We start from the raw sequence: 11,792 nt of genomic DNA, 5'->3' as shown, positions 1-11,792 counted from the left end.
ATAAGGAACTAAAAATTTGTCATTTTCCGTCCATTCTTCAACCTTTCCACTCCCCTGGGCGAAAAGTAAGGTGAACACGCAGCATTAATGTCAGTAATAAGAAAACAATATGGAAAGGCAAAATGCTTCTTCACCATTTTCATTTTCAAATTTTAATCCCATCACCCCTTCTTCTCCAATGAAGTTCGGATTTTCATCTACTGATTCCGGCTCTTCGTCGCCGGTTGCCGGCGATAGGGTTCCTGGGCTATTGCCTACAGTTCCTTCGTGGTTGCTCGGAACTAGTTTCGTTTCAACTGATAACTCTACTTGTAAGTTGTACTGCGCCTTCCTATAACTGTCACACTTTTCAGTTTTTTATTCAGCGCCATCGTCAATAGTCTGTTCGGTATCTGAAAAACCTTGCGATTCTACTACTACTTAGTACTAACTCATATTTTTGTTTATGCAGTGCCTTGGTTTTCGAAGGCGAGCTCATCAACTGTGATTTCGTCATCTTTAGGACCGACTACTACAAACAATTGTTTTTCGGATTCACTATCATCAGTCACTTCACCGTCTTCGGTTTCGGAAATTACAACTACGGTATCAGCCACTTCAACGTCTTCTCTCTCTGGAAAAACATCTGTATCAACTTCTTCACCACCACAATCAACCGTCTCAGCACCGGGATTTGGTAATTTTTTCTCCATTTTTTTTTTATGTTCAATGTTTAAGCTATGTGCCTCGTATAGCTATGATCGTGTAAATGAAAGTTTGCTCCATGATTGGTTTATTATGACTGACATTATCTGTTAGGAAGTGAAATTCAATTCACGGTAGTTCTTTTGATTTCAATAGCAGTCTATGTCCCCTGGTGGTGGTTTCTAATTCTGTTGCTTCATTCTAGCGTTGCTGTTCAGTTTTCTGATTGCTCAGTATGGATATCACTTTATGGAAATGTATTTGGGGTAAAATTGAGTACAAGTTTCTCTTCCAATTATTTTAGTAGTTTTGCTTTGTTTGCTGGAATGTTTAGATTCTTTTGTTACCGTCATGCTCGGAATAAGAGGGAGCCAGTGAGCCACTGTCCAATGATCTACAGTTCCTGTTTGATGAGGAACAGATTACTGAGGTAGAGAAAGGTACAAAATGAAAATAGGAAAGTAATGTAAAAGAATGTGACTACTTATGTTGTTCATCTCACTCCCTGTCACATCACCGTTGTTAAAAGAGGCTGTAGCCTTACCTGCCATTTTGTCGTCCTCTGATTACTGCAGCTGTGGCCCCATGCATCATTGCTATGTTGAAATGGAGCTGTTAGCAAAACTGCCGTGGCTATAAAGTAGATTTGGTCGAAACAGTTAGTTAGCTTGTAGGTCAGAAAGAATGAGCTGTAAAATGTTGCTTTGAGATGGCCTCATTGCCTGGGAAAATGGGAGAAAAAATTGCAATGAGATCCCAGCAATATTAAGGGTTATTCTTCAATGCCTAAATTAGACTTGGCATTAGTAGGGATGAATTTGAGAGAGTAATTGGAGGAGATGGTAAGAAGAGTTCCTTTTAAAAGAGTGTGTTCTCCAGTTATGAGTCTTTGCTTCTGTCTATACTATTTGTTATTCGTAAATTGTTACCTGTTGCCCAAAGCTATGTTTTGCCATCTTATCGATACTCGGTAGCTTTCATCAATGAACCACTGTCTTATTAAAAAAAGAAGTTATTCATGACCTACTATCCATCTTTGGGTAGGACTTGTATATGAGATAGCTCACTCTATCCATTATTACTATCAGATGTTCTCCTAACTTTATAAGCTTGGATTTGTTCATGGTAGAATGTTAAGCAAGTCAACGTGGTGCTCATTTATTTTTATGACATGTGACGTGTGTTGGCCGCAAAATAAGGGGGATACATTGCTTCCTTTTTGGCGATACATTCTCTCCTCAAAACAACATTGAGCACCTGCTTCCTTGGTTTCTCTGGGAGAATTTTTTGTCTTGTGCATGCAACTTCCAGCTTCCTCCTTCTGTGTTTTCTGCTTACCTTTATTCCATTTGATTTTACACTTTTCTTTTTCTCATCTGTCTATATCTATCAGCTAAAGGTAAGGTTTAAGCTTCTTTGTTCAATTCTGCAGTTCTCTTCATTTTACTCATTTCTTTTGCTGCTTTACGTGTTTGTGATTGTTCCATCATCTGTTTGAGCCTCTGTTTCCTGGCTTCTGACAAGTTTGCTTCTTCATCTTTTCCTTTGCTTGACTTTGTGTATTCTCAGATGGTTGCAAGATGACATGATTTTTTTCATGTAGAATATTATCTTCAAACTCCATACCAGACTCAGAATCTAAAAGCATCTGCCCCATGCTGTAGATACTGACTTCTCCCCCTGTTTGGACTACTGTCATTCAATTTGGTTAACAATAGATTAGGACATGACAGTTCTTGTAGGTATTCTTGGACTTTGACTTTTGAAGAAATTAGAGGTATATTTTCCATCTTGGGCAAGTATACCCCAAAGCAATGATAGGGCTAACAGAGTTTGTGAAGACGATATGTAGTTTACCTCAATTGCATTAGCTCAGTCTCAGTTTTTCTTTTCATCTGCTAGCCATTGAGCTATTTGAGCAATGTCATGAGTTTTCTTTTCCATAGAGTTTTCTGTAGGATCATAGGCAGGAAGTATGTGTTTCTTTTCGAGTTTATTTTTGCCAAGTACCTTTTGAATTATCTTGGTTGGTTATCACATCTCATAAAATATTCTCAAGTGCTATTGCAATTCACAGCTAGTGAGGAAATTTTTTGTTTTATCCGTTACCTGGGGAGTGGCCTACCTACCTCAATGAGCTGGCAGGAGTGAATCTTGAGCCCTAGCTCACCTCAGCCCTTAGGAACATGATCAAGTTCTAGCTGATGGGTTGCCAAGTGTAGAGCAGATAACATTGATCATGGTTTGCAGCTGATAGAGTGCATTTCTTTGCTGGTGGAGCTGATGTTTACGCTCTCCTACGATCACATTTGTCTTTTAAGTCAACTAAGTGAAATTATTACTTTCCAACCTTTCATGTTGCTGACCTTTTTTGTTTGTTTGCTTGCAGTAACTGTCCCTGCTAGTTGTTCCCCCGAGCAGGATGAGGTTGCTGCAATTTTGGCAAGACAATGTGAGAAGCTTCTGTCCCGCCAAGCCCAAGGCAGAGGGCAAAATGAAAAGCATGTTTCAGTCGCTCAGCCTTGTGCCTATGGAGCAATGGAATTTGAAACTAAAAGCTCAAGCAAGCCTGTTGGTGATGCTGCTCATATACCTGCTGCTACTACTGAACAGAAATATGGGGAGTCCAAGCCGTGCAGTGTTCCCATTAGCGGTGCCCCTTCAATCTCCACTCCTTCATTCCCGATGGACTCAAAGTCAGGCAGCTCATTGCTTCCAAGCTCGCAGCCTGTTGAGGAGGAGCAACCTTACCTTCCACCTGTCGATCTTCTGGACTCAACAATCGGAATGTGGGAACGGGTTGTCGTGAATAACAAGACGGATCAAGAGGTCACTGAAGAGGGGCTTCGTCACTTCTACGAGGTTAGTTTCTCTCTCTTTTCTTTTCTTAATGAAGTTAGCCTCTCCTTTCACCTTTGTTTCTTTTCTCTTCTGTTTCCTTTCTTGACCTCTTTTTCTCCCTTTTGTAGGGCATCAACTATTTTTGTCTTCTGTCAGAACGCCTTCTAGTAGTCACTGACAAGTATGATGAGGAGGCAAAAGTGAGGGATGAAATGGAAAAGATGACCTCTTCTTTGAAAGATAAGTTGGCAAAAGCCAGTCGAAAGCTCGAGGACTCTAAGAAGGAGAAGGAGAGTCTTGAGCATGAGTTGGCTGGGGCTGCAAACAAGATAACTGCTCTAACTGGTGAGAAGGACTCCATTTTACTGGTCCAGACGTTCCTTCACCAGACTATCTCCGAGCTGAGAAGGGAATTGGAGGAGGCTGGTCCTGCTGCCATCCAGAGATACAAGGCTTCCTCCTTGTACAGACAGGAACTCATGGAGTATGCTGCTCCTTACATGGGAAATGGGGTGAAGCTGGCCATAGAGAAGATCAAGGCTAAAGATCCCACATTTGAACCCGAGACCTATGGCCTTGAGATGTACATTCTCCCTCCTGAAGCTGATGACCAAGAATTCTCATCAGAGGAAAGTGACGGTGGGTGCTAATCACAAGTAAGCTTGAGATATGACTGAAGGAGCAAGTTTTACGAGATTTTGGTCATAAATGTGTTGTTGACGTAAGTGCTGAAGAAAGAAAAGATCCCCGGAGATTCGCGTGAAGCTCTTTCTATTTTACCTATGGTTATGCGAATGCAACTTGTCTGGCTACTCTTTATCTCTGAACTAGTATGTTTGGCTGCTCCATGGAAGTTTTTGGTGGTGTTAATAGAGTATATATGAATGTGCTAAGTGCTAACATCAAAACTCTGCAGTATATATATATTATAAGGTGTTACGAACTCGTTACTTTTATCTGTGCAGTGTGCCTTGAAGTTTTTGAGAGGCGAACCAGAAAAAGAGGCTTATTAAGCTGGGGATATTCCCTAGGTAACCAATTTTCGTGCTCGAGTTCGACTCTGCAGTTAATTTTGGTGATAATTTTTCAATACCTCATAATTACATTTTAAATAATCAGCTAAGATAGTATATTATTTAGTAAGTAGTTACCAATTTGTTCTCTTATTTTAATTTTTTTTTTGAAGTAATATTGGCACTAAAAAGTCAGAAGTGAGGTATAAAATGGGAGCATACATTTTTTCTTCTTGTCTAATTCCAAAGTTAATAGCGAGCAGTGGACGTAAGCATACAGCGAGCCAAGCAGAATCATTTCTGTTATAGATATAATTGCATCATGATTTCCATTCACGGTCTAAGAAACTAGAATTTGGCACCTTCTTGTTCATTAGAAGACGTTGGAACATAGGTAGCACAAGAAACATTCAACTCATAACTAGAAAACTTTCTATAAACTTTCATTGCATAGACAAACAAACAAGAAAACAAAGCTACAATGTCAGTTTTTCCTTCAAAGAAGAAAGCTGATGCCCAACAAAAATTTCCCAACTCAGCAACGAGATATCTGAATGTCTCTAGCCCTCTCTGCGGACAAAGTAGAGCTTACCCATGACGTGAAGGATCGCAACAAAGGCTATGAAGCCAATACTCATCACAAGCACAACATTGGGGGATATCTTGAGTCCAGGGGAATCATCAGTGTAGAATTGGAGCATGGTACCACCTGCTCCTCCTGCAGCTCCACCTGCTCCTCCGGTCTTCCTTCTACGTAGGTTAGCAGCTGCTGCTGCTGCAGTCCCCCTTTGTGGTCCACCTCCACCCAAAGCCATTTCTAGTCACTGTTTCAATGTATTAAATAGAAAATCTCCAGTGGGAAGAATCACAGAAATCTTTTGCAAGTCCTCAAACACAGTGAACATTTTAAAGATGGTAAACAACATACAATCAATAACGGAATTGATCAACTAAAGTGAACACTGTAACTATTGCATCCAGCCATTTCAACAATGCATAACAGTATGGCATTAATATATCTCTTCCTATATTTATGCATCACAACCTCTAAACTCTCAGAAAGGTACATCAACTACCAGTCAAAATTTGCAATCAACTCAACCATCAAAGTCAAATTAGGCTACACGATTGGAACAAACGGGGTATTATTTAAGACATTAGTCAGACAACATTAAACAAAATGTGAAATAGCAGAATTTTGAATTATTCACTTGCTACAGATCTTTAGGAATTACAAACTATAGAACAACATACCTATGTAATTCCACAAGTGGGAGGTGGTACTACTAAACATTAATTATTCAACATTATCATGCAACATTGAGACGTACAAAGAAAAGGAACATTTACAAAAGACATGATTGGGCCAGGGTAAAAGCTGATACATAAATGCTCAGGAGAATCAGACTACTTGCAAAGAAATAAGGAGACTCTTAACACTCGTTCTATTTTATTTCCATTTTTTAGCCCTCCCTAAAGTGCTTCATTTCTTTTTGCATGTCCTTCTAGGTCAAACCGCACCACTTCTACTCATTTCACTTGTTGAAACCTCTTCACTAAATTGTATGCCACTCTAAGTGAAAAGAGATCGTGAATCCTAAATATGTCCACACTTGTTCAAACCACCCTCACCACCCCATCAAAGCAAATAACAAGTTTTCGCTAATATCAAACTAAACCATACAATTGCAACACGAGGGTGCCTGCCCCATTCATCTATTTTCCAAAACACTTAAGCTTATGAACCTCCATTTAGTATAAGTTCATTTGAATATATTTTCAAGACATACATATAAAAAAAATGATGTATCGTTTATTCATCATTCTCGCCCATGCTAACTGCTATACTGCACCTTCAGCCTAGAATTGCTAACTACCTTTATAAGACTGGTACAACTCAAATACAGTGCATCCAGTTTTAAGAGAAATTCTCATTGAAAGGGGAAACAACAGCTATATTCGAGCAAGTGCTTGATATCAGGGGCGGATCTAAAGGAGGCTGAGCGTGTTCATCCAAACGCCCCAACAAAAAAATATAACATTTATATAAGGTAAATTTCTATCCTTTTAAGTATATATACAAAACTAAAGATTGATCCAGGTTCTGTTCCAAGTTCAAATCATTGCATTTTAATTTTTCAAACCCTTTCATGAGAATCCTGGATCCACCACTACTTGATATACCACCAACTACACTAACTAGCCAACGAATCCCGAATAGAATCACAAAATGTTTGAATTTAAATTAAACTTACATGTAGAATCATTGCACAATTTGCAAATCATCACCATAAATTCACATCGCGGTTTCAAAAAATTCCGAAAACTTGTTAAATCTGAACAAAACCCTACCCGACCCGAAAGAACAAATGTCAACGCCATTAGATCATAGAACATCAACACAATTCAAAACTCAAAAGTTTAGATCATTCCGATTTCAGATCTCAAAACATGCGAAATTCACTTTTTGTTAACAAATCAATTACATAAACTTGCTCCAATAAAAATTTAAAAATTTCACAAGCAAAAATCGGTACAAATCTAATTACATCTGCAGATAAGAAGACAAATTCATACAAAAGATGGAAAAAAATTCATCAAATAAAAAGTTAGAAGAGGAGAAAAATACCTTAAGAATGCTGAGAATTAGGGAAAATGGATTCTCCGATCTGGAAGGAAAATGGATTAGAATTTTTTTGACCCGTTTGTTTAATTGGAGTTGGACTTTAAAGCTTTGATTTATTGTACGTGGAGGAGGCCACATAACTATAACCAATAAATTCATGACACGTAATTTAGGACACTTCTGGCAAACTAATGACATTTTATAATAGAGATATATTTACCTCTTGTTCACTTTAGTTGTCACTTATTCTTAAAATATATATTTTCATTTTTACTTGTTACTTTTGATAAGAAAAGACAATAATTTTTTCATATTTTATCCTCATTATTAAATAATTATTTTCTAAATTATTTTTAAGACATCATTTAATAAGAAATAGTTTGATAAAAATTAATATATCAATAATTATTTTTTTAATGACTGTGTCAAATCAAATTGTGACAAGTAAAAGTGAACGAATAGAGTATTCTATAAAAAATTCCTAAAAAATCAATATCCATTTGTATTGTAAACAAATTTTGAATTATATAATTTAGAAAATGTTCCATTATTGATAACCATAAACTCATTTATCTATATAGATAATATAAATAAGAGATGAGTAGGATATATATATATATAGTTAATGCAATAATATTAAATGATAATAATAAAAAAGATAGTGTTTGATTTTGTAATAAATTCATAAAATTATTATTCTATTTATAATGTTAAAATGAACCTAAACAAAAATCTATAAGTACATAAAGTAAGAAACAAAATATGATATATGATACAAGAAGATATTGTAGAGATGAAAAATTAAAATGTTAAAGGATAAAATAGATATTGTATGAAGGGGGGTCTATTTTTTTTATATTTTTTTTACCCTTCCTAGGAGCTTCCACCCCTTATGCTCCCTTGGTGACTCGAATTCGCAACCATCGGGTTGGAAGTGAGGGTGCTTACCATCCGAGTAACTCTCTCTCGTCAGGGGGATCTATTATTCAAAGTTAAGATGGAAATTTGTTTTCCAACAAAGTTAGCGGTGTAAATAATTTTCACCCAAAATAATAGTGATAATTGCGATAATGAAGGGTTCCGATGTTGTAGTGATTATTGTGGTGATGATAATTGATAGTGATGGCTATGAAGCTGAATTATAAGGCTTAAGTCATCTACGTCCCCTTAAAGTTGTCTGCATAATTCACTTGGACACCACAACTAGGACTCGTACATATGGAACACCTAAATTGTTCAAAACATATACCTATTAAACACAAAACGTTGATGTGGCGAAATAAATGTAACTCATTGTTGTTGAGCGCGTGAATGGATTTTTTTTTTAATTTTTAAAAATAAATTAGTGCTTATTTTCTTGACACTTGGCATGTATTAATTAAATAACTAAAAACTCATTTAATTAAACATTTATCTCTTTATTTATAATAGAAAATAACTTCACACCCATGTACGCGTACTCTTTTTCTTCTTCAACCCACCATTTTAAAGACTTTAAATTCTCTGCCTTTTGTTTTGTTCTTTTTTTTTTTCATTTTTCGTTATAAACAAACTAATTGAATTTGCAAGAAGAAGAAAAAAAATCGGACCATTGGAGTTAAAAAAGTTAGCCGACATTCATGCATCTCCATTGAAATCATGCAACCATCACGATTCATTAAACTTATTAAAAATGATGTAGAAAATTGATATTCTTTTGATTTCTCTTCATCGTCGATTTTGAAATAATTTATCGGCATTGATTATTTTCACAAAAAATTCAATAATCACAGGAAGAATAGAATACAATGGGTGATGGGGAAGAAAAAAAAAGCAAAAGATTAGGTGGGTGTATTAGGGCTGGGGTGGGAGATATTTTCTTTTTTGTTATCGTTGAGGAGTCGATGGTGGAGTGACAGGGAAGAAGAAAGGGCAATGGGTTAGGTGGGGCAATTTTTTTTTCTTTTTTTATTCTTTTTTTTTCAATTTAATTTTTCCAGATTATTAAAGGCTGAAAATATTTTTCATTTTTCAAAATTAAAAATTTGGACCCATGTGCCACGTGTCGTAGTTCTAATCGTGATTTTTTCAAGAAAATGTATGTGAATTACACGCACAATATTTTTAAGGCTAGTTGTCATTTTATGTTCAATAGATAAATATTACTCCCTCTGTCCCAATTTATATGACTTACTTTCCTTTTTAGTCAGTCCCAAAAAGAATGACACATTTCTATTTTAAGTAACAATTTGCCTATAAAATGTCTTTTTTACCCTTAATGAAATGATTTATAACCACACAAATTTCTATCATTCATTTTGGACCACAAGTTTTAAAAGTCTTTCCATTTTTCTTAAAGTTTGTGCCAAATCAAAGTACATCATATAAAATGGGACGGAGGGAGTAGTTAATATTAAAGTGTCTAATACGTAAGAGTCCTAGTTGAGGTATCTAAGTGAATTATGCGAACAACTTTAAGGAGCCGTGACTTAGCTTATTCGAACGTTGTGAACTCATTCCTGCTTTTGCAATACCAGCGCATCTTGTGCCACAGAATCGGTTGTGCTCTGCCTGAATTATAATGATGGGAGGGTGATGGTGGTTGTGATGACAGAGATGATGAAAATTATCCATACAAAAAATACTTTTTAATGATATTAATGGTGGTAAAGACCAAAGAGGAAGCATCATGCAGCGAGCAAAGCAAAAACATCTCCGCTTAAGTTACAATTCCATTCACAGTCTAAGAAACTCATAACTAGAAAACTTTTCTATAAACTTCATTGCATAGACAAACAAACAAGAAAACAAAGCTACAATGTCAGTTTTTCCTTCAAGGAAGAAAGCTGTTGCCCAAAAAAAATTTCCCAACTCAGCAATGAGATGTCTCTAGCCTTCTCTGCGGACAAAGTAGAGCTTACCCATGACGTGAAGGATTGCGACAAAAGCTATGAAGCCAATACTCATTACAAGCACAACATTGGGGGATATCTTGAGTCCGGGGGAATCATCAGTGTAGAATTGGAGCATGGTACCACCTGCTCCTCCTGCAGCCCCACCTGCTCCTCCGGTCTTCCTTCGACGTAGGTTAGCAGCTGCTGCTGCTGCAGTCCCCCTTTGCGGTCCACCTCCACCCAAAGCCATTTCTAGTCACTGTTTCAATGTAATAAATAAAAAATCTTTAGTGGGAAGAATCACAGGGATCTTTTGCAAGTCCTCAAACAACTAACAATCAAATAATAGCAGAATTGATAGACTAAGGGAAGATAGTAACTATTGCATCTAGGCATTTCAACAATGCATCAGTATGGCGTTGTATATTTATGCATCACAACCTCTAAACTCTCAGAAAGGTACATCAACTACCAGTCAATTGCAATCAACTCAATCATCAAAGTCGAATTAAGCCACACAATTGGAACAAACAGGGTATTATTTAAGAAATTAGTCAGACAACAATAAACGAATTGTGAAATAGCAGAATTTTGAATTATTCACTTAATACAGATCTTCAAGAATTTCAAACTATACAACATATCATATGTAATCCCACAAATGGCGTGTGGTACTACTAAAAAATATTAACTATTCAACATTATCATACAACATTGAAACCTATGAAGAAAAGTAACATGTACCAAAGATATGATTGGGCCAGGGAAAAAGCCGATACGTAAATGCTCAGGAGAATCAGACTGTACTCAAATACAGTGCATCCAGTTTTATGAGAAATTCTCATTGAGAGGGGAAACGACAGCTATATTTAAGCAAGTGCTTGATCTCAGAGAGTATTCAGCGGAACCCCTCGACAAAAAATAATACAGCATATATACAGTAAATTTTAGCCTTTTATGTATATATACAAAACTAAAAATTGATTTAGATTCAGTTCCAAGTTCAAATCATTGCATTTTTATTTTTCAAACCCCTTAATGAGAATCCTGGATCCGCCACTACACTAACTAGCCAACGAATCCCAAAGACTATCACAAAATGTTTGAATTTAAATTAAAATCATTGCACAATTTGCAAATCATCATTATAAATTGACATCGCGGTTTCAAAAAATTCCGAAAACTTGTTAAATCTGAACAAAACCCTACCCGACCCGAAAGATCAAATGTCAAAGCCACCAGATCATAAAACATCAACACAATTCAAAACTCAAAAGTTTAGATCCTTCCGATTACAGATCTCAACACATGCGAAATTCACTTTTTGTTAACAAATCAATTACATAAACTTGCTCCAATTAAAATTTAAAAAATTCACAAGAAAAAATCAGTACAAATCTAATTAAATCTGCAGGTAAGAAGGCAAATTCATACAAAAAATGGAAATAAAATTTAATCAAATGAAGTCAGAAAAGGAGAAAAATACCTTAAGAAAGCTGAGAATTAGGGAAAATGGATGAGAAATATTTTGACCCGTTTGTTTAATCGGTATTCTAGTAAGTTGGACTTTTAAAGCTTTGATTTATTATACGTGGAAAGGCCACATAACTGTGGCCAATCAAATCATGACAACGTAATCTAGAACACTTTTGGCAAACTAATGACATTTTATACTCCAATAGAGATATATTTAGGGGTCGTTTGGTGTGAAGGATAACTTAAAATAGTCCTGAGATTAAATTAGTGTGCCACTTA

The 11,792-nt window shown here is 36.2% G+C and overlaps 3 protein-coding genes across 3 annotated transcripts; 1 reads left to right on the top strand and 2 right to left on the bottom strand.

Moving 5' to 3' along the window:
* On the top strand, positions 1–4,481 carry LOC102592554 (serine-rich adhesin for platelets-like). Its single transcript, XM_006345463.2, has 4 exons — positions 1–311; positions 452–676; positions 3,074–3,546; positions 3,654–4,481. Exons 1-4 carry the CDS (start codon positions 110–112, stop codon positions 4,173–4,175), a joined length of 1,422 nt encoding a protein of 473 aa, XP_006345525.1. The 5' UTR covers positions 1–109; the 3' UTR covers positions 4,176–4,481.
* Positions 4,482–4,870: 389 nt separating this feature from the next.
* On the bottom strand, positions 4,871–7,268 carry LOC102591878 (protein transport protein Sec61 subunit beta-like). The gene is made up of 2 exons (XM_006345461.2): positions 7,168–7,268; positions 4,871–5,362 (listed from the first exon to the last, which is right to left on the bottom strand). The coding sequence occupies exon 2, from the start codon at positions 5,351–5,353 to the stop codon at positions 5,099–5,101; it is 255 nt and encodes an 84-aa protein (XP_006345523.1). The 5' UTR covers positions 5,354–5,362; positions 7,168–7,268; the 3' UTR covers positions 4,871–5,098.
* Positions 7,269–9,835: 2,567 nt separating this feature from the next.
* Positions 9,836–11,620, bottom strand: LOC102592209 (protein transport protein Sec61 subunit beta-like). Its single transcript, XM_006345462.2, has 2 exons — positions 11,524–11,620; positions 9,836–10,296 (listed from the first exon to the last, which is right to left on the bottom strand). The coding sequence occupies exon 2, from the start codon at positions 10,285–10,287 to the stop codon at positions 10,033–10,035; it is 255 nt and encodes an 84-aa protein (XP_006345524.1). The 5' UTR covers positions 10,288–10,296; positions 11,524–11,620; the 3' UTR covers positions 9,836–10,032.
* Between the last annotated feature and the right edge of the window lie 172 nt (positions 11,621–11,792).

The sequence above is a fragment of the Solanum tuberosum genome, unplaced genomic scaffold (genome assembly GCF_000226075.1).
Source record: "Solanum tuberosum cultivar DM 1-3 516 R44 unplaced genomic scaffold, SolTub_3.0 scf00069, whole genome shotgun sequence".
NCBI classification, from domain to species: Eukaryota; Viridiplantae; Streptophyta; class Magnoliopsida; order Solanales; family Solanaceae; genus Solanum; species Solanum tuberosum.
Note: the sequence above shows the minus strand (reverse complement) of the source record. Positions and strands in the feature narration are given on the sequence as shown.